At 41.1% G+C, this 27999-nt stretch overlaps 1 protein-coding gene across 1 annotated transcript; it reads right to left on the minus strand.

The window, feature by feature from the left end:
• Window positions 1-118: 118 nt before the first annotated feature.
• LOC308282682 (transmembrane protease serine 9-like) lies at window positions 119-27999 on the minus strand (the record flags this gene model as incomplete). The annotated part of the gene is made up of 14 exons (XM_080723072.1): window positions 119-141; window positions 3179-3374; window positions 4006-4091; window positions 5272-5552; window positions 6099-6261; window positions 7467-7671; window positions 9190-9341; window positions 10500-10777; window positions 11617-11782; window positions 16229-16436; window positions 17160-17299; window positions 18772-19049; window positions 20238-20400; window positions 27945-27999. 14 exons carry the CDS (start codon window positions 27997-27999, stop codon window positions 119-121), a joined length of 2394 nt encoding a protein of 797 aa, XP_080579198.1.

A 27999-nucleotide genomic window follows, 5' to 3' on the forward strand; every position in this document is an offset into this window, starting at 1 on the left:
GCGTCTTCACGGACAGTACGCGCGTATGCGCGCATTTTCTGGTGTAGTCCGGCCGTAAGGGAGTAGTTTTGGAGGGAGACAGGTGAGGGATGGGCTAGCAAGTGCCTTGGAGGCCCTGTCAGCAAGAGGCGTCACCCACAGCTGTGAAAGAGGGTAGCATGAATGACAGCGTCTAAAAGGGGTGTGATCAGGCGAGAGAGAGAAGAGTAGACACTAGACAGTGATGTAGAGGCTTAGCTGTTCTGCTTTTTCTCTCTCTCTCTCTCTCTCTCTCTCACTGACACACACACACTGAGCAGGCGCACACACAGACACTCACTCACTCAGGCAAGTGGGGAGAGGAGAAAGGGATAAATACAAAATAACATAGGCCTATATACGGTACATATACACAAACATTTAAAAAGAGATAAGACTTCACATGACAGACATTAGCTTTCATTATTGACTGTTGATGCAGTTTGAACATCAGATAGCAGTTTTTAAAATGCAACCATTTGAAAGGCACTGTCTGCCACCAGTGTCACTCCCCTTCCTTCCACAGGCCATGGAATGAATGATAAAGGTTCCTGCAAATGCTTAGATCAGGGGTCTTCAACAGGGGGTCCGGGATCCCTAGGGGGTCCTCAGAGTTACTACAGGGGGGCCAATAGCAGATCTACAAGCTCTCAGCGGCTCGCAGCACGTAGAGAGAGAACATGGGTGGGGTCAGACTTTGTCAGATTTTGATATTTAGTCGACTAAATTCTAAAACTAAATTGTGTATTCAAGTCAAATAGTCTAAGACTATTAAATCAAAAAATATACTGTCAAAATGTTCACTGGTGCCAATGTCAGATGAGAGTTTCATCACAGACAACGAGGAGTGTGGAAGCTATGCAGTTGTTCATGTTATACAGGCTCAGCAACACAAGTTCAAACAGAATCCAGATTCCCCCTCCTCTTTTGAACACCTGGTGTCAATAGATGGCACTGCAGCTAGCTTCTGAGATGTTGGTATTTCATCATGACATTGGAATTTAGGTTGCTACTGTATAGTAGCATTCTCCTCTCCTCTCCATGTAACTTTGCCTTTGTGTTTAGTGAATGTATATAAATATCCCAATTTAATGCATTGCTTGCACAAATACATTTGTAATATAATACATTGCATTGTTATATTTCTTCTTCTTTTTTTATACAGTGGATAGATGTATAAATTCCTCATTATACCGACTCCCACTGTCAAAGTTCCCATGGTAATGAAATTCCTGGAAATATTTTGAAATCAGAAAAATCTTATTCCGAAATTTGGAATGGAATTATACGATAATACCATTATATGCTTTATTTTTGCTATACTGCCTGTATTTGAGCATTGCACATTGGAGTAAGAGACTCGTCAAAGTCGTCATTGCGCTGAATGATTGTTATATAGGCCTGGAAATTTTGTTAAATATTCTGGAAACATTTTGGAAATTCATTGGTAAAAATGTGTGGAAACCCTGCACTGTGTCACATGTGTGACACCGTACACACACATAATTTATTATGTTATACTTTATAGCCTAACACATATATTATTAAAGGGGTCATACCAACATTTCCCTTGCAGGATCAATAAAGGTATGTATCCATCTATCTCTCTATTCAAGATGCAAAATAAAGGCCTGGACTGCTGGCCTAGTGGTCCGGGCACTTAGGCTCTAATGTAGCCTGACAGCAGATTGTGGGTTTGAGTCCAGATCCTGACGATCTTTGCTTCATGTGTCTCCCCATCAGTTGTATGATCTATGAGGTATTGGCATGATTTATTTGTATAGGAAATTTAAATACAGTAGAGCAGGGGTCTTCAAAGGTACTACTGGGGGTCCTCCAAATATTTGAGTGATAGAAACTTGAACCCTAGCGTCCATATTCCGAGAACTTTAGCGAAAAATAGCGATATACTGTACAAGCTCACAAGAAAGGCATTGTGAGCTTGTAGATCTGCAATTTTTGGCAGGTGTAGAGGGGGAAAGGAGCAGACTAAGTACAGAGTGAAAGGTCAAATTTATTAAGTTCAAGTGGTTAAATATCTGAAAACAAAAATTGACATGAATCCAAAATAGAAGACTGCAGTAGAGGTACTGGAGAAACGCTACTTTTTTCATTTTATTTTAGCTCCCTTTACCACCTAAACATCACCATTGGATTCTATTGTTTAGTATTACAATGCCATTGGCCACAATATTTGCATATAAATACCCCCCACATAGGCTGACATTCACACCCGCTGACATTCCAGAGTTAGAGTTTTGACGAACAACATCTCACTTTTTCATGGAAGCTATTCCTCACAAAAACATAAGTAAAATGCCTGTACTATTTTTTGGTGATCATTAGAACGTCTAGAACATGTACATATGTTATTATTGTGAAAAATATCCCCCATATGTAAATTAGAGCATGATTTATGATTTTTGATTTATGGCTATAAAACCTTACAAAAACATATTTTTTAAAAAAAACATTACATTTTCCTCTGATTAAGACTCCTACAACACCATCTGATTTTTTTTATTTTTTATTTCAAGTATTTCTATTATCTATCTATGTGTCACTGCATGCAGGAAGGAAGTATATAGGCCTAAAGTAGCCCTGTAATTCCTGTACTTCCAGTTTGACAACACGTTCTCAAAGTTGGGTCCAGGGTCCCTCAGGGATCCATGGGGGGTTCCAAATCCTACCCTTACAGCTCTGTAACTCTGACAGTTATGGGGTCCTTAGAATTAAACATTTTGAGAACCATTGAGTTCAACATTTGGGCATCCCGGGATTAGACCATGGAAGCACTGGCAGGTTTATTGTAATTTAGACATTGTTGCAATACCTCTCTTCGTTAGGAGAGGGAAAATACAACTTTTGGGTTGTATTATCAAACATCAAAGGGACCCCAATACATGACTTTTCTTCTTTAATTTTCTTTATAGACTGGAGTACCAACAAGTATGGTATTATCTGCCATTTTTAAGGCATTTGGGGCAACGCAATACCATACGTGGACGTCAAGGAGGGGCAGAATGAGTGCACCTCCTAGTGTTTTTTCTATTGACCATTTTTATGCTGACTGATTCTTATGAGAACAGATAGAGAGAAAATACAAAGAGAGAAACAGACATGGAAAATAGACTGGATATGCCACCGAAGGACAAGTTACTGGAGCCGTTGTAAGTCACAAATCCTGGCTTGTCGAAGGTGATGGTGCTGTTGATCCAGGTCTGGAACTGGGACACTCTGGTGTAAACGCCAGGGAAGAGAGGTTCAGCACAACCCTGGCCGAAGCTCACAACACCAGCCTGGATCCAGCGGTTAAGGGTATAATTTTTGGCCACCATTGGGCCTCCTGAATCTCCCTGAGCAAGAAACACAAAATGGATATTTGCTCAGAATTATCTCTTCCAGGCCAAAGGAAAAACATCAATCCATCCATGATCCATCCATGGAGATAATACTTTTGACCCTGTCCGTGCAGCGTGTATTGTGTGTGTTCTCGGAAACGACTTCACTAAGAAGCACTAACCACTAAGAAGGTTTTGATTCCGCCCTCATACGAGTATAATAAGCGAAATGCAATTTTGTGCAGTCCACAAAATACAAATGAAGTTCATAATAAATAAGAAAAACATAAACTATCCTCCTATAGATTGTCTCTGAAATTCAGACAAATCTTTGTAGTCATGTAATAAAATATCATTATAGATTTGGTTACAATTGGCTACCAATCACGGTCCAATCAACTCTTGTTGATTTGATTCATCATTCACTATAAAGAACAAATGTTGTCTATGCAAGTGCTAATATAAATCCATTCCAATATACTTAACTTAAAACTTCAGTCAACCAAACTGTAGGTAGCCACATCAATGGCATTGCCTCTGTACAAGTTAACAAATCACTCCCAGACATAATTGTTTACTAGATAGATGCATGAAAACGTATTGTGTCTAAAGGGTGAATGAATGGCACTGGTCTTAGATGACATACCTGACAGTGGTCTTTTCCTCCGTCCAGAAAAAGACCAGCACAAATCATGTTGTCAGTGAGGGTGGCATAGCTGACCTTACAGAGAACTTTGGACACAACAGGCACACCCACCTCCCGCAAAATCCAATAAGGATAAGACCCTGGAAGAGAAGATATGTTGTTCTGTAAACTAAAGTGAAAGGTGTCGTATTATTCACAGGATATCGGACAATGGTCTGTTGTCCACTTTTGCGAACGTCTTGCACCCCATTTTGGTCCCAGATCAATAATTGAGAAACTATGCCTCAGATTCTCTAGCAATGTACGTAGCCTACTGTATGTTATGCATTCTGATATCCAGGTCATATTACAGTGACAAATTGGGCAAAATCTCCAAGCATCAGATGTTTGACGCGACAGGCCTTCCTGTGGGGTCACATGTTGATGAGGACAACATGGTTTATGATTCCAAGCTTAGCCGGCAGACATCGCAGCGCTGGGCATGGCCACTCTCACATAGCCATCACTGAGGCTCTCACGTGGCTTAAGTCCGCTTTGGACAGAAGCACTGATGTAGCAGCCAGTGTGGTGGAAAGGAGATTTACTCAAGTACTGTACTATGTACAATTTGGAGTTATTTGCACTTGAGTATTTCCAATGTTCAATACTTTTAGTTCTACATCTTGGATCCAAATATTGTAGGCCTACTTATACTCCACAAATGTATTTGAACACTTTAGTTATAGTTGATTTGTAGTTTTTGATTTCTAATACAAAACATACATTAACCACTTCAGCCCGTTATACATTTCTCCCATTTGAGAATAGACGATCTACAAGTTCACAATGCATTGTGAGCGTGTAGATCTGCTATTTTCAAAAGACGTTTGTACATTTGAAAACCTGAAATTGAACATTATGCATATTGAGTACTTTTACTTTCCGTACTTTAAGTGCATTTTGATGCCAATACCTTTGTACTTTTACTCAAGTATATTTTGCATTCCAGACTTTTTTCACAGAGTATTTCTATATTGCCACATTGATGCTTTTACTTAAGTAAAAAAATGTAGTACTTTTACCACCACTGTGCAGCACTGCCTTGTTTTAAATGTCTTTACTAGTACATCAACCAATTAAAAGCTGATATTTGTTGGTCAAATAATGAATGTTGAACAGTGATGTGACATGGGAACCTGTCCTGTCGCATGGTGAGGTGACAGCAGATGTTGCCCAAATCATCACCAAAGCATGACCCGAGAATGACAATCGTGAGGCATGTCTCACCGCCACTGCTTCTAGCGCCCCAACCGGTGACCCAGCTGGTGGTGCCAGCGAGGAAGACGCTATCATCCGCCGCCAGACAGACAGGTCGGATGTAATCTGTAAACTCAACCGGGGAGGAGAGTTGTATCATCGCGATGTCGCTATCATTGGTCTGGTCACTGTAGCCAGGATGGTTGATGAGCTGGGACACGTTTCTGGACACCTCATTGGGATTTTCATAATATTGGTGGTATTGTCGTCCGAGGTACACTGTGATATCACTGACGACGATCCCGCTACCACTGAAGATATGGAGAGAATGTCAGTGGTATTAGGAGATACAGTACATATACAGTACATTATTACGTTATACTTGTACATCATTGATGGGGATTCCAATAGAAACTACAGCCTTCCACTCCTCCCTGGAAAGTTAGCATGCTGAAATAGAAGCCATTGTTCTTCTTCCATTCATTAAAAATGCAAAAAAATTAAACCAAACCTCCCTATTGATGATGTCACTGGTAGGCAACTGCCCACATCCCTCCTCTGAGACACAGAGTGAGTAGACAGAAATAGTGCTGTCTTATAATGAGGGACACTTATATGAAGAAAGATTGAAAACGTGTGAAGTGCTCCTTTAACAATTGTTACATGAAATAAATAAATATGTGTAATAGTCTTGGGGTTGGGGCGTGTAATAAAACACTGTAACTATTAAACCCATATACTTCAATTGACTGGGGTCCTCCAGGAGCCTATACTTGGTCCCCTCTACACCAAACCTCTTTGCCTATAATTATATGCCCAGAAGAAAAGGACATGTTAACGGATACAGCAAATCTCACGGTGCAAAGCAATGAGCAGCAGTCAGGATCCACTGGCTGTTAATGAGGGATCCTCCACAGCGATGGGACCCTTTATAGTGCAGACTGGCCTGCCATGGCCACGCCCCTGTTCTGGCACTGGAACCTCCGACGATCTTGTTGTTCAGTGGAGCCTTGCCGCACACTGCAACAAGGAATTGTACAGTTTGGGTTAGGGTAACAGATTGTAATCTATTCGGGAGCGTAGCATCTTTTTCTGTTTTTCACCCTATTTTACACACCGGTGCACGTGCACACACAATCTGCATGGTAGATTATGTTACGTTGAGCTGTGGTTGGAGGTGGTCTCCCTACTCTACCATTGAGACATTTTGACCATGGTCTTGTTTAGGAGTCAGGACACCTGTCACTTAAGTTAGATAAGATACGATAAGATGAGACTTTGGGATTTAAAAATCAAAGGGCCCCCTATTAAAGATTGAATCCCAGTAGACTGGAGTAGTACCAACGGGAGGCATTTTGAGCATGTACAGTATATCTGCTATCTTCACCCCAGAGTAGGAATGCTAGGATTCATGTGGTTGCACATATACCCTGTACATCAGTGCTTCTCAGATTGTATATTGTCACTGTCGGTCAGAAACCTTGTATCTCCAAGTTTCAACGTTTTCAAATTCAGGTAAAGGTTCAAGGTAAAGCCTTGCTTCATCATACAAGACTGTCGCACAAAACTAGTGAAAATAGCAGATCTACGAGCACACAACGCCTCGCATCGCGAGTCGTTGTGTGCTTGTAGATCAGCTATTTTCACTATTTTAAATCATTTTTAAATACAAAATACAAAACGAACGGTTTTGGACACGGTTTCCACCCGACAACAACAATATACTTTACCAGGACCCCATTTTATGGGTGAATTTGTTGGGTGACCCCACACTTGATTTATAGTGGAATTTCAAAATGAAACTATAGCACATTTTAAAACAAAGCATTGGTAGCCTTGAATAGGAATTCTTCAGAAAATAAATGTACAGATGTCTTATCAATGTATTTTAAAGTAGCCTATATAGCCTATATCTGGGCCTGCTCATTTTTCCATTTTGCAACAAATATAGCCCATCTACAAGCTCATAACTCAAAATACGATGTAGATCTACTATTTTCAGTGGGTTTTCCTGTCAGAAGGCTAGCGTTCAAGTTGTTAAGGGCTGTTTATAGATTTAACCTGAGAGATAAACAGCCCCAAGGCAAAAAAGCATTCATAAATTGGAATAAAAAAAAACATGCCCATGTCCCTAATGGCGGCTGATGCTTTCTAGAACAGAAACTACAAGGCATAAAATGAATACAAGGAAAGAAACAGGCATGGAAAATAGACATCTAGCCTACCACGGGAGGAGCTTTCAAAAGAGACAAATCCTGGCTGGTCGCTGGTGATCTGGCTGCTGATCCAAGTCTGGTACTGGGACACTCTGGTATAAACCCCAGGTTTAGGTGCGAAGAAGTTCGGGGGACAACCCTCACCGAAGCTCACAACACCAGCCTGGATCCAGCGGGTGTCCTGTTCGGCCACCATTGGGCCGCCACCATCTCCCTGCACAAGAAACACACAATGGCTATTTGCTCATTGTCTCTGCAAGACCGATGGACAGGGATGGAGGACTATGTTTCCAAAACTCACACAAATCGCCACCGAAAACAGAATAGTAAATCTTCGCTCAGTATGTCGAATATGGCCATATGGGCTCCATTTCATGGTCCTGATCAGGGCCATTTAACGGCCATTTAATGGGCTGATAACATTCGAAGCAGGTGCATTGTCTCTGCAGTCATCTTGATATCCCATACCGATTGGCTACGATCACGATGGGCTACCAATGATTGTGGGAGAAGTCTATTTTACAGAAAATCACCCAAAATCATGAAAGCATCATCCAACCCCAAATTTTAATCACATATCGAAGGGCCTCTACACAACCCAGGGTCAAAAGTGATTTCAATTAGACCCATAGGGTGCGCCACAAATGTAACAAATGTAAACATTTTCCTCTCTGGCTAATCAACACACCATCTTCTCTTCTAGCCAACCGACACATCATCTTCCTCTCTAGTCAATGAAGAACTCTGTATTTTGATTGGGTGGAGTGGTATCTAAAGTTGCACGTTGTTTCAAGGAAGTGATAGGGACACTAAAGCTCAAGCCCCAACGCTGTGTAAATTACTTCATTAACTTGGTCAAAGATTAGTCCGTTGATTGAAAAGAAAGAGCACAGCTCTTCAGCCACAATGCAAATATTTTATTTAAACAACCAACGTTTCGACTGTTGTCAGTCTTCCTCAGGGTTAACCCTGTGCGGTGCGGCCTCTTTCTTTTCAATCTTTGTTATCTGCATGGTCAGCACCTCACCAACTTAGGTGTGCGCTCCTCCTTTTGTTCTCAAAGATTAGTCTGTAACATGTAATCTAACAGGAATATTTGTACAGATGCATTTTCAAAAGTGTAAGATCACCCAATTGTACTGCAGTATCCTGCGTTCATTTAACTTTAAAAGTGAACAAATGTTCTTACATAAACTTTATGCAAATGGTTAAATAAATCTACGTACGATTTTGCAAAACTGTAGAGGTGCATTTGCCCCCAGAGACTGAGCCATATCTCCACTACTGCATGAGACCATTCTCAAATGAACACCTAAAGCCCCTATCAGAATCGGTACCGCGGTGAAGAGCTATCCACCGCGGTGTAGTCTTTTTAAGTCATAAAACTACAACGTTACGTCATTCCTTGCGGTGAAGAGCTTTCCACCGCGAGTCCCGACACATCTCTCTGTTTTTACTTTCAGACAGATAGGCTCTTCACCCCGTTCACTGATTGGTCGACCTGGACCAGTCAGTCACGGTGAATAGGACTTCACCGTGACTGACTATGATGGCCTCCACTTATTTTCTGACTTGAGGTGGAAAGCGTTCCACCTAAAATTTGCGGTGGATAGCTCTTCACCCTGGACTCTGATAGAGGCTTTAGCGAACTCTACAGAATTGTGGAAAAGCAATGCAAGAACTCGTATTGTGTCTAAAGGTGAATTAATGACACTATAATTAGGTGACATACTTCACAAGAGTCCTTTTCTCCTGAACGTCCAGCACAAATCATGTTGTCAGTGATGTCCAACACATTGAAGGCATAGTCAGCTTTACACTGAGCGTTGGGCACAACAGGAACATCCACCTCCTTCAGCCCACCTCCAGTAGGCGGAGGAATATCTGGAAGAGAAGATATGTTGTTCTTTATGTAGCCCCCAGCAGTGTTGTTTTTGACAGGGAATTTTGATTAAGTTTTAGTCATAGTCTTTTGAATAAAATGTCTTTTAGTTTTAGTCATAATTTAGCCTCCTGAAAAGTTGTAGTTGTAGTCTAATTTTAGTCGACTAAAAGATTTTTGGCGACTAAATCTACAGTTGATTTAGTCAACTAAAATGTATTTTGGCAGGCCTTGATGACATCTTAATGACTGATTTTACACTTGATTTTGTGCTGAGAATAGCCGATCTACAACTACTACTTGTAGATCTGCTATTTTCAGTGTGCAACACCTGAGAGCAACCAAACATCTCTTCTCCTAAGTCCGTTTTAGTCTAGTTTTTATTTTGTTGACGAAATTGTCAATATATTTAGTCTTAGTTTTAGTCATCACAGCTTAGTTTTTATTTCGTTTTTATTTCGTTTATTTCAGTCGACGAAAGTTTTTCATCATAGTTTTAGTCGACGAAATCAACACTGGCCCCCAGTAAGCCATGATCGTGTCCAAGTTGTGGAAATTGACGATTTTAAAATGGAAGTCAGTTTATTTACATTCGGTCGCGAAACTAAAATCCTAACCACGGCCTACCGTCGCGGCCCAGTGTCGCCGTAAAAAAAAAGCGGCTTTCGGTGTTCTCTGCGTTTGTGGAAGTAGATTCCGAGATAAAGCTGTTTCTTTGCATCAACAATGAATAGGAGCCTATGGAGAATAGACGCTCCATGATGCCATGGCGGCCGAGTTGCATCATGGGATATGTAGTGTTTTCCCTCCCAGCCACCTGTTCACCTCGTAACCATGGTAACCAGTTAACCCGTCTCTGGACGAGATAACAGGGCCCTGGCACAACAAAAGCACCCCACTCAGCAAGCATGTCATTGAGCTCAAGTCCACTTCTGACACCACATGGTCCTTATTTTAAATGTATTTTTGAGGAGTAGGCAGGCAGTATGTGAAAACACATACTGCCTTCCATTGTTAGTCGCATGATATGTGACTAACTATCAGGACTGCTGAAAATCAATGTGACATGGGAGACTGTCGCATCAAGCGTTTGATGCAACAGTAGATGTTGCCTAACAAATCACCATATTATAAGAGTGAGAATGTGGAGTTTCTCTCACCGTCATTGCTGGTAGCGCCCCAACCAGTGACCCATGCGGTGATGACAGAGCTGCTTCTCTCTGCCGCCAGACAGACAGGTCGGATGTAATCGGTAAATTCAACCGGGAAGCGGAGTTTTATCAAAGCGATGTCGTTGTCTTTAGTTCTGTCGTCATAGTTAGGGTGGTTGATGAGCTGGGACCCGATTCTGGACACCTCGTTATAATTGAGGTAGAGGACCTGCTGGTATTGTCGTCCGAGGTACACTGTGATGTCACTGGCATTGATACCGCTGCCACTGGATGTATGGAGAGAGAGAAAGAGATGTCAGTGGCATTAGATAATAGTATTATTAGCAATATATAAACATACATATTACCAGTAAAACGCCTAAGGGCAAAAAGCAACCTCGCCCTCTGTCTTGGCCATATATGGATTCTGTCATCTGACATCATACATACAATCCCTTTTATGCCCATGTATGGAGATCCCTTTTATGCCCATATATGGAGATCCCTGCTCTGAGTATCTGACATCACTGTGATGTCACCTGTGATGTCACAGTGATGTATCAGCCTTTTATGCCCATATATGGAGATCCCTGTTCTGAGGATCTGACATCACTGTGAGCACTATCAGAGACAGACAGACAGACAGAGATACGGTCAAGCTGTGACGTTCACATACTAAACTGCAACCTACGGTCGCAAAATAAACCTCTAAATCTATTGTAAATACATATGAACCCACTTAAGTTATTTTAGCATTGCTAAATTGGCTTGTAGAAAGGTCACCAAGCACCATTAAAACTATTAGTGAGTCATACAAATCTTTTTATTTATTTTTTGGTGGGGGTGCTTTTCTGTCTTTATTTAGACAGGAAACGGGGTGAGAGAGACGGGGAATGACAACCAGCAAAAGTCATCAGGATCAGGACTCGAACCCACGGCACACTGTCCGGCATCAGAGCCTATGTGGTATTCACCTGGACCGATAGGCCAGCGGGTTCCCCGTGAATCATACAATTCTCAAAGGCTCATAAAAGTAGTAGTAAGTAACCAGTAAGACGCTGGTTATTTACTGGTTAGCCAACATTATAAACAGGGTTATTATAAATTATCCAGAGCCAAATCTCACGGTTTGAAGCAATGAGCAGCCGTCAGGATCCACTGGCTGTTAATGAGGGATCCTCCACAGCGAAAGCTGTAGCGTCCGTAGTGCAGACTGGCCTGCCAGGGCCAAGCCCCTCTTCGAGCACTGGAACCTCCTTCGATCTTTGTGTTCCGTGGAGCCGTGCCGCACACTGCAAGGAAATGCAACGAGATGGATTGTGTAAAACATCATCACTGTTGGGCAGGAGCCTTATATACTGGCCAGACCTTAAATCTCCTTTTGTTTTATTGTACTTTATACTCGTTACTACCTTTTGACGCCTTCATCGTTTTTTTAGCCTACTCTTGAAGCTTTAGCTGAATCCTGCTACTCGTAGGCCTCTGTATCTGCCCTGCATTTCCTACTGCAGTGGTATAGTAGTATGACAACAAAATGTCTACTTCTCTGTTCAAGGTCTCTATTGCCTTATATTTCCTCATTAAAACTCCCAATATAATGGATTTGAGGATTGGTCTTCACGTGACATCACAATATATAATAATTACAGGCAACCACACTTGCAATTTCCCAGAATTGTACTTTCTAGAATTACATTAGTAATGCACCCTAGGGGCCATGGTCTCTGTTATATTACATTAAGAATGTCCCTCTAGGGTCCTTGTCTCTGTTGTATTAGAGTAGGAATGTCCCCCTGGGGATAGTCTCTGTTATACTATAGTAGGAATGTCATCTTGGCAGCCCTAGTCTCCTATATAGGAATGTCCTCTTGGCAGCCCTAGTCTCTTATATTACAGTATAGGAATGCCCCTTGGGGGCCCTATCTCTGTTGTATTACAGTAGGAATGTCCCCTTGGCAGCCTAGTCTCTGTAATATTACAGTATGTCCCCTTGAGGGCCCTAGTCTGTTATATTACAGTTTGTCCCCTTGGGGGCCCTATAGTCTCAGTTATATTACAGTATGTCCCCTTGGGGGCCTTATAGTCTCTGTTATAGTACAGTAGGAATGTCCCCTTGGGGGCCCTATAGTCTCTGTTATAGTACCGTAGGGATGTCCCCTTAGGGGCCCTATAGTCTGTTATATTACAGTATAGGGATGTCCCCTTGGGGGCCCTTAGTTAGTCTCTGTTATATTACAGTAGGAATGTCCCCTTGGGGTCCCTATAGTCTCTGTTATAGTACAGTAGGAATGTCCCCTTGGGGGCCCTATAGTCTCTGTTATAGTACAGTAGGAATGTCCCCTTGGGGGCCCCATAGGAATGTCCCCTTGGGGGCCCTATAGTTACGTATTACTGACTCCCTACCTTACTGTCTCCCTCCTGCCATATGCTGCCTTATTACTGACTCCATCATGCTCCCTCATTACTGCCCTTTATATGCTTCCTTATTTTGGCATTATGCTCCCATATATAGTGACTTCCTACTGCCTTATGCTGCCTTATTACTGACTCCATCATGCTCCCTCATTACTGCAGTGTATGCTCCCTCATTACTGCCCTTATTTTGGCATTATGCTCCCATATATAGTGACTCCCTACTGCCTTATGCAGCCTGATTACTGATTCCCTAGTGCCTGTTGTTCCTTATTGTCTTTTTAATTGGCACAGCAGTGCTGTTTGTGTTGTAATCAGTTGCTAATCAGTTGTGCTACACACATACACACAAAGCCAGACAAAATGTATACTGTAGGTGTAGGTGTATGACATATGAGCAATATACATGGACATTGATTGGCATATTATTTTTATTGGATATTGAACAACAGTAGAGGTAAGCTGGAGAACTATTGCCGAAAGTGTGGTACTGGACAACATGTAGTAGTCCAATGTACATCCAGTTAAGCACTTTGGGTATAGTTGTCCAGGCTTTATCTCTCCATAAGATATTTTTTGTTTCCTACAATTTTTTTTTGTTGTACATTTTCAGTAAACATTCCCCAAAAAAGCATGAATTAAAAACAAAATTCAATTATTTATTTTCAGTACTTTTACGATGTAATAAAAAAAATCTAAGAAATTACATACATTACCTTTTTTTCAGAAGTAGTGAAAATAGCCGTGACCGGAAATAGACGAGTGAAAATACGATAGCTTGCAATGCTGCACGAAGCGTCGTGTTGTGAGCTTATAGATCTGCTATTTTCACTAGTTTGGGTTCCAGGCAAACATAAAATTTCTCTTTTGGGTCTTGAGCTAAAACGTTTGGGGACCACTACACTATAGAGGAATGTAAACATCATTTAGATAGGCAAGGCACGTTTATTTGTATAGCACATTTGAACAAAATAGGCAATTCAATACACGTATTATTACACTTAAAGCTATACATTCAACTTTGGTTAAAGCTATACAATCTGGGACTTATTTGAAATTATCAATCATTATTTTAACTAGGGCTGGGACTCTAATTAGAGGCTTTGTAATTAATGAATCAAAATGAATCACATGTGAGTGCAGTTTTTTAAATCAAAATGTCCCATCGACTGGCCGAGCAAATAAGTGGTCTGATTGGCGGCTTCTCTGCAGTTTGTTGACTGTTGGTTGGTGCACCGGTATGATCGGTACGACTGAAACTCATCCAGTGAGAAAGGCTCTATGGTGCAAAAACGAATTTGTATTATCGGTAATTCATTCGTCGAAATTAATCAGTTAAAGTCCCAGGCCTACTTTTAACCAATCTGTATGGTAGGGTAGAGTAAGTTAATACAGTTTGTACAATATAACTCTCTCTCTGTGTCCTTGGACAAGCCGTCCATCGTCGCCTCCAGTCATCCCGGTTCCCCATACATCTGCTCTGGCCTGCCAGCTCGTCGGTACTTTGTGCTCCTGCATCTTTCTTGAGTACGTCCACGTATGTTAATGTGGGACGACCTTGTGAACAATGACGTGGTAAATATAACTACTACAGTACAGGGACGCGCTGGCCATTGGGAAAAGCGGGACAACTCCCGAACGGCCGGTTCATTCCGGGCCGGTCCAGGCCGGCCATTAGGAAAAAATTAAAAATAAAATGTCGGCCTTCGTTCCATTTTCGGGGCTGGGCGGCCAACAAAGTAAATCGTCACTGTCGGGCAGAAATCTCGCATCTCCAAGTTTCAAATTTGTAAAGTTTTTCGCAAAGCAAAGCCCTGCTTCATCATACAAGGCTGTTGCACAAAAGTAGTGAAAACAGCTGATCTACAAGCACACAACGCCTCGCGGTGCGAGGCGTTGGCGTTGTGTGCTTGTAGATCGGCTGTTTTCACTAGTTTAAATCATTTTTTAAATGGTTTTGGACATACAAGGTTTCCACCCGACAATGACCAAATATAACTCATGTAATTGGCCCACTGGCTTGTCAGTTGTCATGATCTGAAATGGCAAATCTTTGAGTAGCAGCAGCGCTATAGAGAGAGATCTCTCTCTATAGCGTGCAATGAGGGCCTCTCCAACTCTTTTTTCCCGGGCTGAATCAGGGGCCCAGCACGTCCCTGCTACAGTACATGTGCAGTGGTTGGAGGTGGTGCCCTTGCTGTCGGGTAGGACACCCACTGACACTATCAATAAAGTTATTTGAAGCAGACGCTGCCCCAGATTGGACACCGTCGTGCACTGTCAGCAGTGGTGGAAAAAAACACTCACATTTTAAAGTAAAAGTATCAATACTGCAATGTAGAAACACTCTGTTACAGGTACAACTCCGGGAATTCAAAATGTACTTGAGTGATAATAATCACAATCTACAAAGTAACTGGTAACTAAGGTTTTCAAATAATTGTAGTGGAGTAAAAATACAACATTTGCCTCTGAGATGTAGCGGAGTAGAAGTAAAAGTGCTGAAAACTACTCAAACTCTAACTCAAAATTGCACTCAAGTACGTAGTTACTTTGCAGTTTGCACCACTGACTGTCATGTTTATTGTAATTAGGACACGTTGCAATTACCAGAGAGACTTATAACTTTAAACATCAAAGAGCCCCTCTATAGTGTATACATATCAGGAGTACCAACGTGACACATTGTGAGCGAGTATATTATTTGCCAAATGTTCACCCCAGAACAGGAATGCTATGAGATTCACGTGGTTGCACTTAAACCATATAAGGGGTTCTCAAACCATTTATTTAGACAAATACATTTAAAAAGCTGTAATTCCTGTAATTCTTATCAATGTACTTCAATGAGTCTTCAGTAAAGCCAAGGGGTAGGCAACCTTAGGCACGGCTGCCAACATTGGCACAGAGGACGACACTCACTGGCATAAGTCCCCTCACATCTGTATGCAAATTCTACATTCATTCAACTCTGAACCTGAAATAGGTGGAATATTGCCCTGATTCTAATTATCATTACAATGTCCTGATGTGAAAGAAAACATATAAAAAAAGAATCAGTTGGAAATATTACATTTTGGTGTGGTGTCAATATTTAAACTCAATGTTGATCTGGCATGCTAACTATCAATAGGGATAAGAATAAGGATGCTAGTGTTCAAGTTGTTAAGTGCTGTTTACATATTTAGCTTGAGGAATGAACTAACACAATGAAAACATGCCCACCATGACCCTTACATTGACTGATGCTTATGAGAACACTAGAGCAAATACGAGGGGTAAAACTGATACAAGGAGAGAAACAGTAAACGATAGATGGGATATACCATTGGAGGACACGTTAGTGGAGCTGACATAAGACACAAATCCTGGCTGGTCGCTGGTGATATGGCTGTTGATCCAAGTCTGGTACTGGGACACTCTGGCATAAACACCGGGGAAGTCAGGTTGGGCACAACCCTGGCCAAAGCTCACAACACCAGCCTGGATCCAGCGGCTATCCTGTTTGGAAACCATAGGGCCTCCAGAATCTCCCTGTGCAAGAAAACACAAAATGGATATTTGCTATCATTATTTGTGCATCTCTCTGTGTGCGTGTAAATCCGGCGCTACAAATAAAAAGGCAGATGTGAAAAATTCGGGACAAAGGTTTTTCCTTGGCCTCTAGGGAGTGTGCATACAAAGTTTTACACTGATTGCTGGAGTTGTAAGTAAAAATACGAATCGGCCTGTTATAGCGCATTTAAGTGGAATTTCTTCCTCTGCCTATTTTGAATGTGCAAGCACAATTTCACCAAAATTGCACGCTGTGTTCATGATTTGAGGCATTTTGTTAAAAAAGGATGGAATATGGAAAATCGGACAGATCCATGTCGATCACATGACTGTCTACCTATTCCAGTAAAAATCTAAAAAGCGTTTAGCAAAAATCGGCCTCATGGTGGCGCTAGAACAGGCCCATGTTAAGAAAAAAAAGGCATTCAGGGAGTGTGTGTGCACAATTTGGCTGCGACCGGGCCAATGGCACCCTCCGGAGATTAGTTGGTAACAGACGGACACACTGACGGACGCACGGACAGACAGGGTGCAAAACAAAGCACGGGACAACTCTAAATAATTGTTTACTGCATTAATCAATGTATTTTTCCGTTACCTGTCTCTGCAAACTGTTAATATGTTAAGTATTCAATCAATCAATCAATCAATCAATCAATCATTGTGTCTAACGGGGGAATGAATGACACTTAGATGACATACCTGACAAGAGTCCTTTCCTCCTTCCGTAAGACCAGCACAAATCATGTTGTCAGTGAGGGTGGAATAGCTGTTCTTACATTGCTCGTTGGACACAACGGGCACATCCACCTCCTGCAGCCTCTGTGGAAAAGGCAGAGGCTCTGGAAGAGAAGATAATGTTGTTCAGTATAAGATGAAAGGTATCAGTTCGGCTTCATGTGAATACATGCGACTGACTTCTGAGTGTCGAGCTGTTATTATCTTTATTATTATTATTATTTTTTTTTTTTCTTTGAGTCCCAGGCCTAACTCTAAATACGTAAATGTTGGACGCTGGCTTGTTTGTTTGTTTGTTTTGTTTATATTATGTTTAGTAATGTGTATGTGCATGTCCAAAGTTTGTCCTTATGTGTACACAAAAGGTTAAAAAATCAAATAAAAACATTGAAAGAGAAAGGTATCAGTTATATACAATCTATCAATTGACAATGTACATGTTGTCTTTCGATGTTCCGGCCCAATGACTGAGAAACGTTGCCACAGATTGTCCAGTTATTATGTTTCATACAGGTATAATGCAGTGGTTTTCACTGTTCAACCCTTTTCATAACACATCCATTATTTATTTGGCATTATTTTGAGCCACGGACCATCATTTGATGAGGTTTAGCCTCTCAGATCCAAAACATGATTTAGAATTCCATGCTGTATTATGTGTTATCATAATAGAGATAAAAGGAAACATTGATTCAGACCCCCTGTTGAAGACCCCTGTTTTAGATGTTTGGTGCATCAACCTATTACGAGCTGATAGTATGAATGCACGACTGCATTCCCTTGTCAGTCACATGATGTGGGGACTTTGAAAAGTGATTGCATGGTGTTGAAAACATATTGACTGTAAAAAGATGGACTATGGGAACGGTGACGTCACCCATTGGTTTCTGCAGAGCGTAAATGAAGCCTATTTGGCAAGCGTATGTACTGTATTCCGCCATCTTTCTACTTCCTGTCCTGAAATGGAAATGAAACCAGAATTCTATTGGTTGGGACAGAGCAGGGAGTGAGTTAATAAATGCCATTGGAGACTGGGGGCGTGTCAATTCAAGGTAGCCATGCCCTTCCTAGAGCATAGCTATACTTTATCATCAATTTTAAAATACATGGGACCATAAGTTAACAAAACGCATATCATGGTGATTGAAAGAAGAATTTAAACTTCTACTGGAAGCATAAAGTAGCCTATTTTATGCTCATTAAGTTAATAAAATCAAGTTTAAAGATTGGTATCCACTTGAATGGAGCTTTAAGGGCCCTTCAGACGGTGCGCGGTTGCTCCCGTTTGGGTCAGCGGGGACCGCGCCGCGGTGAGACACAAACACACTCGCTCAGCGAGTAAACACAGCACGGTATTTCACAAAGATGACCACAATCCAGCAGGGGGGAAACAGCTAAACTAGCTGCCATTCGTATGAACTTGTTCTAAGAACTTCCTTGGCACTTGATTGAAAAGCAATGCGACACAGGAGCCTGAAGATGTTGCCCCATTCATCATACCACCACCATATTATGACCTGGGAGTGAGAATGTGAAGCTTCATAGTACAACCACTTGAAAGGTAATTATGTCTCACCGCCGCTGCGGATAGTGCCCCAACCGGTGACCCAGCTGATGGTGCCAGCGCTGAAGACGCTACCGTCCGTCGCCAGACAGACAGGTTTGATGTAATCGGTAAACTCAACCGAGGAGGAGAGTTGTATCAAGGCGATGTCGTTGTCGCTGGTGGAGGTATCGTAGTTCGGGTGGTTGATCAGCTGTGACCCGGTTCTGGAAACCTCATTGGGATTGATGCTCTGCTGGGTGTCTCGTCCGAGGTACACTGTGATATCACTGGCGCCGATACCACTATCCCTGAATGTGTGGAGAGAGAGAGAGAGAGGGCGATGTCAGTGGTATAGGCTCTATGCAGCAGAACGGAGAAATCACCTGTGTAATATGCACAGCAGCCATATTGGAAAGACATATGGCTGCTTCCTCACTTCCTTCACAGGTGTTACCAATGATACTAATGAAGGCCCTGTTCCATTTCATGTAGCATAGTGGTTCCTTTACTCTATGAGTGGTTCTCAAACCTTTCGATTTCAAGGACCCCCATAAAGCCTATGAGGAACATATATATCATTATACTCACTATTTATTACTACTTCAAAGTGTATAATTAGATTAATCATGTAAACACCAGTTGATTTAACATGTTGTGATTGTTAAACTGGCTCCAGCAAAGGTCACCTAATAGCCATTATAAACTCTGAGTGAACCAGACGCCTCTCGGTCAACTACAAATACAGTAGTAGCAGCCCTGTGAACATTAATGTGTACAGGAGAAAATGGCCTTACATTGAGTTTAATAAATAACACTTGTGAAATAATAACATCTTACAATCTAATGGCATAAGTTTATTTTATTTGCTTTAATCTGGATGAACACATTGGTTTGATTCGATTCCCAACAGTCACTGTGTGGTTGATTATAATAAAATAGGACACATTTGATCTCTCTTAATAATTAAATCACATACATCTTTGTATTAGTCTTGGGGGCATGTGTATAAGAGAGTAATACTTGTGTAATAAAACACTGGGGGGTAAATACTTGCTCCCCTCCTTTTTTACAACAAATCTCTTTGCTGAAAAGAGCCAATCTACAATATTTTAGCTAAATGTTCACCAGGTTTCCCTATACTGTCATCCCCAGAATAATAGGCAATCATGGTCCAGGTTAAAGCAGTGGTTCCCAAACTTATCAGGTCGAGACACAAAAAAGAGATTAGATGTTTGCCTGGGTCCCAAACTAGTGAGCAACGGGCACTTTGCAAGCTTGTAGGTCGGCTATTTTCACTACTATTATAATGTCTTATTTATGGAATTTCCTAGAATTGTTTTAACTGTATAAACGTAAAAATAATGAAAGAAGTTTTGCTTAAATAAAAATTGGTCTGTGACCCACAAATGAGTCCTGACCCACTGTCTGGGAGCCAGTGTGCTAAAGGAATCAGACAGATTGTGGAGCGTTGAGAGAGTAGCATAAATAAATCTCACGGTGCAAAGCAATGAGCAGCCGTCAGGATCCACTGGCTGTTAATGAGGGACCCCCCACAGCGATGGGACCCCCGGTAGTGCAGACTGGCCTGCCACGGCCACGTTCCTGCTGGGGCGTCAGCACCTCCTACGATCTTGGTGTTCAGTGGAGCCTTGCCGCACACTGCAAGGATAACAGTGATGGGAAAGGTATACTGCAATGTAGAATTACTCTGTTACACGTAATAGTCCGGCATTCAAAATGCACTTGAGTAAAAGTACAACAGTATTGCTACCAAAAGGTACCAAAAGCAGAAAGCACACATTATGACGAATACCCCATTTCACACGTTTCAATCTTTTGACAATAGCTGATCTACAAGCTCACAATACATTGCATCGCGTTGCACTGTGAGCTTGTAGATCGGCTATTTTCAATTGCCCGAAATGTACAGTATATAGGGCTGAAGTGGTTAATGTATGTTGTGTAATAATAACCAGTAAGACGCCATAAGGGCGAGAAGCGACCTCGCCAAAAGTAACTAGAAGATAACGTTTTGAAAAACTTTCACTGGAGTAAAAGTACAATGTTTGCCTCTGAGATGTAGTGGAGTAGAAGTGAAAGTGTTGAAAATTGGAAATAGGCCTACTACAGTACGCCACTACAAGAAAATACAATGAGACAACAGTGTAAAACATCATTGCTGTTGGTACCAAAATAGGAATGCCAGGTTGAAACGGGTTATGTCTGTCTGCGGGTTCTAGAAATATTTAACCAATAAAACGAATTAACAAAACATCCTGTTGCTAAATTATAACATTGGATCTAATTGTTTTGAACACAAGAGTTCCGCCCTGCGATAACATGAGAATCATGTAGGCTCCAATCCAAAAATGTTTTCATTTTTTGTTCACTTGTTGCCTTTTCTCTTCCCCATCAGGTTTTCACATCATCCACTCTCTGTCTGGCATGCTTGCGTTGCTACCAGTGCATGTATCGTTTGTTTATTTCTCATTCCCCTCCCTTTCATTTTCTGTGCACCATGCACTTGGACAGCCTGCTCTTGTCGTAGCACTCGAATTAAGCCATGGCCTGCAGACTATTTGTTGTTAGATTGTTGTGAACTGTGGTCTGTGGATTATTTGAGTTTAAAACAAATGTGCTTAAAGGACAACTTTAGTTTTTTACAACAAGGGTTCATATTTTAGATTGTAATTAAAGAATATAAAAGATGAGTGTAAAGATTATTTCATTTACTTCTTTCTATTGTTTTAGAGATTCTTATTTCAGTGGTTGGGGGCATGCGTACAAGTGGCTAAATATGTAATTTTACACAGAATAAGCCCATTCCCAAGATACAACGCAACCTTTCATGGTTGGATGTGACTTATGGGGGCTAGAAGTGTTACTGTAAATAGCAATAAAGAAACTGCTGGCTTATTGTGTCTAAAAATACATATTTAGCCACGTGTACGCATGCCCCCATGCGTACGCATGCCCCACGTTTTAGCACGGTAAACGCGATAAAACAATAGAACGAAGCAAATGCAAACATTTTTGAACTCTCACCTTTTCTTTTCTCTAATCCCAATCTAAAATATGAACCCTTGTTGTAAAAAAAAAAGTAGTCCTTTAATCTTGCAATTGTGCACACACCTTTTTATTTTGTAACTGTATGGTGTAGGGGAGTATATGTCATGATCTATATCTATATTAGATTGATATCATTAGCTGTGTTTTAACAATAGAAGCCCAGTATTTTTCCGGGTTAACATAATCAGCTGGCAAAAGGCAGGGACCCTCAAGTGCTTCATGAAGAGAGAGAATGCATCAAAACAAATTCCAGACAAACTACATTCCAGTGACATAATAACCAGTCCATGACACACCATCTCACTTTGTGAAGCCTCGCTTGCTTCATTTATTTTTAGGCCTTTCTGCTGGCCTTTCCTGGAATACAAACAAACATTTGCCATGCTTTTGAACCACCCCTCAAAGCAAACACTCTATTTCGCCCCTTTTCTGTGACTGTCATGCTTGCTAATTCTCAGTTTACTGGATCGCACCCTGTGAAAAACGTAAACATTATGTTTACTGACGTTGTTTGGTGCCAGGTTTGAGTTAAAGATGTTCGCTTTAAAATATGTATAGGGAGAACGGGGTAAGATGAACCACTTTTTAATTGAGATGCCCTGGAAGCAAGAAAAAGTGAGATGGCAGTAAAATTAAAACATCTAGACATATTCAGGATGTCTGCCATTTGAAATGATGAGTTATCTAAGACAAAGGACTAACCCTGGCTAGTTTAATGCTTAAGGCATGATATATACGTTTAGACCTGGGTACATTTGCTTTAACATAAAAATCATTATACCATAAAAGTAAAACATTTACTTCGACCAGCAAAAAAAAAAAGAAATGGTGTCGAAATATGCTTGCCACTTCGCCCATGTGTCTGTCAACTCCACAGCCAGGTGGAAATGATGGTTGTGTTCTTATTTTAAGGTCAAATGACAACTCATGTGTATAGTTTTAAAGATACAGGGGGTGGTTCATCTTACCCTCAGGTTCATACCCCGTTCTCCCCTATTCAAAGATTTTTCAAAAATAGCCAACATATAAAGTCAATGGATGAAATGATTGTGATGCTACCGTAACTACTTTTACTGGGGACCCCCTGGAACCCCCCCAAGGACCCCTGGGCATCCCCGGGCCCCACTTTCAGAACCAATGTACTACTAGACCAACTGGAAATTCTGGTTCTAGGATATAGTAGTACTATAATGTTTTGAATCACAAGCTACTTAAAGGACAGGGACTACTTTGGGTCTATAGCTAATTATAAATCTGAGAGGACAAAAATGACATGCAGAGTTCCCCAAGAATCTGTGTACATGTGTCCTGCCCCCAGATTAGGCCCATTGCAAGTTACTGTAATCTGTCCTCTACCCTGAGCCATCCCACCCTAGCATACTGAGCAGTGGTTGGTTAGGTGAGTGTCATGAGGTGTGAGGTCTTTAAAGCCCCTTTTCGACTGCAGTTTTAGCACCACACCACACCACACCACACTACACCACACCGCACCACATAAAAATATCTACATTTTCCATTCCAACAAATTTACCCTTTTAACTGTGATTATAATACAATATAAATTTGTATTACAACTATCCTAATTATAATGCACTATAATGGATTATAACTGTGATTATAATACATTATAAAGTATTAGTGTATTACTATGATAATTATAATACACTATAATAGATTATAATAGTGGTTATAACACAATATAATCTATTATATCCTGGTGGTCCAAATGAAAAGTCGGTGAGTGATCAGTCATTATGATGTGTTTGGCCCTGTTTGGCCTAGCTCAGACGTGGATACTTTTTAGTACCCTGTTTAGTACCACTTTCACACCACTCTACCCAGGTCCTTGTAGTGGAAAACCTGGCACAAGTGGGCGGTGTGGTGTGGAGTGGTGTGGTGTGGAGTTGGGCCAGTGGAAAAGGGGCTTTAGTGGTCTGACTAGTTTGTTTTCAGATATCTACAGTGGTGGAAAAGGTACACATTCTTTACTCAATCAAAAGTATCAATACTGCAATGTAAAAATACTCTGTATAAATTAACAAATAAAAGTCCGGAATTCAAAATTTACTTGAGTAAGTACAAAGGTATTGGAATCAGAATTTACTTAAAGTACCAAAAATAGAAAGTACTCATTATGCAGAATGTCACATTTCACAAGTTTTCAAATGTATAAAATGTATAATGTATAAAACATATTTTTGTTGTTGAAAATAGCAGATCTACAAGCTCACAATGTGTCGCATTACTGAAATGTAAATTGGGTTGAAGTTGTTCATGTTTTGTAATAATATTTTTGAAAAAAATATTTAGATTTTTATTATCGTGAGAACAATGGCTTCCACTTTAAAATTGCAACTTTTCAGGAATAAAAAGCCTGCAGTTTCTATAAAATGGATTGGCAATCGATGATGTCACAAGACTGACCTGCCCACAGCCCTCCTCTGAGAAAAAAAAAAAGAAAAAAAAAAAAAGCTATTTTTGAGTGAGGACCAATTATATGAACATAGGTTGAAAAGTGGTGGAGTGCCCCTTTAAGTAAACCACTTGAGTAAATGTACTTGTTACTTTACACCACTGGATGTATATATATAGTTTTGATTATAGTGCCTTTGAGGAGCTAGAGAGGTGGTTCTCAACCTGTGGGTCGGACCCCCCGTTTAGCTTAAACATTGTTTACTCACTTAACAGTAAACAGACCAACATACAGTATACTGTAAGTGTATACAGGGTATCTGCGCATTTCTAAAGTGACAAGTTAAGGACTTTTACGACATTTTTAGTACCTCTGGTCAATCAGTGGCCAAACTGTCCTGGCGTTTGCGAGGCGTTGTGAGCATGTAGATCTGCGCTATTGTCACAATGAAACAGATGGAGTCAAACTAATGTAATGCCAACGCCTACATTTCCAAGAGCTTGTCAGGGTGAGGGGATGGGGGGGATGGGGGGGGGGGGGGGGGGCTGTTGAAGTATGATTATTTTGGGGGTTCGCGACCTGAAAAGGTTGAGAAACACTGAGTACTATGAGGTGCATGCATACTTGCATAGTCAAAATGACAAGTGCTCTAGTCTAGATTGTGAACATATCATATCACATGGTTCTCAGATCTTTACCGTCTTACTTCCTTATTTCAAATTACTATTGATTTATAGCTTTGAATGGCTTAGGGCCAAAATACCTAGGCCACATGATCTTCTGATTATGAACCTGTCAGACTTCTCATATGTGACAGGTACTGTATGCATTATGTCAGTGGTTCTCAGCCTGTGGGTCGGGACCCCCAAGGGGGTCCCCAATTAATTTGGGGGGTCCCTAGATGATTAACTTAATGTGCAGCATTGTTTTCTCACTCAACAATAAACAAACCAACATAATGTATGTTGATCTGCTAGTTTCACTATAGAACCGTGTGATACAAAATGTAATGCCTCAACTCTTAGTGCTTGTCAGGGTGGAGGGGCCCCCAGTTCAAATATGATTATTTTGGGGGTCCCGGCCTGAAAAGGTTGAGAACCACTGCTTTATGTTACCAGTCAAAACTAAGTGAAAGTAAGGGAAAAGCAACATTCAGTTTTCCGGAACAAACTCAGGTCTGGTACAACTCTCCAAGTCAGAGCTGAAGACTTTAATGTTGGCCATGACTTTTATTGAGACTATTGGTTCATTTCTTACGGAGCACTTTAACTTTCCATTCTATCGCATTATCATATCACCTTCTTAAAATATCATTTTTTTAGAAAACAGAACAAACAGATCTAAAACAAACTATATATCACCCAAAAGGTTTACAACAATATATGAATATTGACATAAAGATGCCGCTGTCTGTCAGTTATGTAACATGGATTAAATGACTTGGGCCAAATTATTTGTGGCGTCAACAGGTTCTCACCCCTATTGCGTCATACAACTGACGCGATCTTAAATACCGAATGCTTCTCACCATAGACGCGGACGGATTGCCTAATGTCTCAAGGGACAGACGCATTGGGTGGTCTAAGAAGAAAGAAAAAAAAGTAGTTCCTGATGCGGGATTCGATACCGCTCTGAAGGCTTCTTGGTTTACCAGCCACCCGTCGCTACCGTTCACGCCACTATAAACGACGGAGCGGCGCCGTCTCAGGCGGCGATGACCCCCGTGAGTCGCCACCGAGGCGAGCGATAGCGAGCCGAGTTGCCGCGACGAGCGGTGGGAACGCCGCATGAGCCGACTCAGCCGCGTTACCGAATTACGTGCCGTTATGGACAGAATAGTAAATCTTGACCAGGGGACTGCTTCCGCCTCCGAATGTGGCTCAAAGAAGGGACTACGTTAGCATTCCACGTTTTGTCAAAGGTAAAAGCACAAAAAAAAAGTAACTTCCCAGTCACTCTGGTTAGCTCAGTCGGTAGAGCGTGGAAATACAAATCCAGGGACCGGGGTTCGATTCCCCGTGACGGCCGTCAGTGAAAAATATTCCAGTAAACACATGTCGGCGCATGCGTACTAAGACTCTGTCTCGTCCAAAAACTCTCCGTCTCCGTCGCACCCTAGACGCAATAGTCACTCCCAAAAGGAAAGAAAGACACGGCGTCGGGAGGGTGAAGCAAAGGGGGTGAGAATGGGTTGGTGGCGTAACAGACTTACTCCAGACTATATTACGTGTTTCTTTTGCAATGTATTGTTTACAATTTCCATGTTGTTGAAATGTGCTATACACATGCTTTTCCTTGCCTTCAGGTGAGCTTTTGCCTATGCAAATGATTGTCTATGTTTAGCAAACACATTTGGTGTAGAGCAGTGTTTCTCAATCTTTTTTGGCTTGAGTACCCCCTTTCCCAGATTTTTGAATCCAAGTAGCCTACCCCCTTTATCTGACAAAAAGAAAACGTTTTCCTTATAAAACTGCAATTAAAACCATCACAAATAAGAATTAAAGGGAGTGAGTTTCAAACGGTGCCTCCTGAACAGATGTATTTTCAACACTGTGGCCATAACATTTCAGTCCAGTTTTCCTGTCAATAACTTACATTCAAACATCATTCAAACACATCCCAGTTGCCTGGTACCATAATTTGGGTTAGCAACTATCAGGCTCACAACACGTTTCTCCAAGTGTCATCATTAAACATAACAGTGATTTATAGGCCTACTATTATTCTTTTTTGGGGGGCATTTTCTCTGAGTACCCCCTTGCAGTACCTCCGCGTACCCCCATTTGAGAATCACTAGTGTAGAGGGATGTACAGAGCATAAGTGGTTTCACAAAAGGAGAATGAATGAATGAAAGATGTACTCACCATCCACCTGCGCTTGGGCCCCTGAGAAATTGCAAGAATTATTATTAGCATGTTGTTCAGTGTTTTACACAATATAATGCATACACTGTAGGAACTGACCTGCATGCAGCGTCATGAGATTGGCATGTGTTTTATCAACACACATTATCTTCCGCGGGGGGACAGAAACAAATCAAACAGGTTTTTTTCCCGTAATCACACTGATCTGGTATTTCGTGTTTTCCTCATACTTACTGTAACTATTGTCTGAATAGATATGTGTGTGTGCGTGTGCGTGTGCGTGTGCGTGTGCGCGTGCGTGCGTGTGTGTGTGTGTATATATATATATATATTCGTAGTATAATAATTTGAAGTCAAGTACAAAAGGAGTGGGAGTTTATACAAGATAAGATCATTTTCTCTCTTTCTTTCTTTTTGCTTGCAAAATAGTTTTTCTGTTTTTATTTTACATATAGTCGAAATAAACATGACTTAACTAAAAATACAACTAAAATACAATAAAAACTACAAAGTACCTTGCATTGTTTGTCTTGTGACAAACAATTAAAACGTTCTCATGTAGTCACAGACTACAGACATTTGTAGAGAGGCCCCAGTTAATATTAGCAAGATTTTATATATAAAGAATACATTATAGAATAATGTACATGGATTAACATGTGTCTCATTCTACAATAGATCAATACATTCATTGCATAACCTATTCTGAACAAACCTAAGACTTTCTACATATATTATCGTTACGTTAGGCCTACATCAGATTTTATTTAGGCCTATATTGTAAATGACTATTGAGAGATAGACGTTACATAAACTAATATTCTTAGAATAGCATGTGGAATATCGTGACACTTACCGTCAACCAGTAAAGCTAGAATCACTACAGCACAAACGGTCAGCGTCGACTCCAT

This window comes from Nannobrachium achirus (assembly GCF_963921795.1).
Source record: "Nannobrachium achirus genome assembly, chromosome: 4".
In the NCBI taxonomy this organism is placed as follows: Eukaryota; Metazoa; Chordata; class Actinopteri; order Myctophiformes; family Myctophidae; genus Nannobrachium; species Nannobrachium achirus.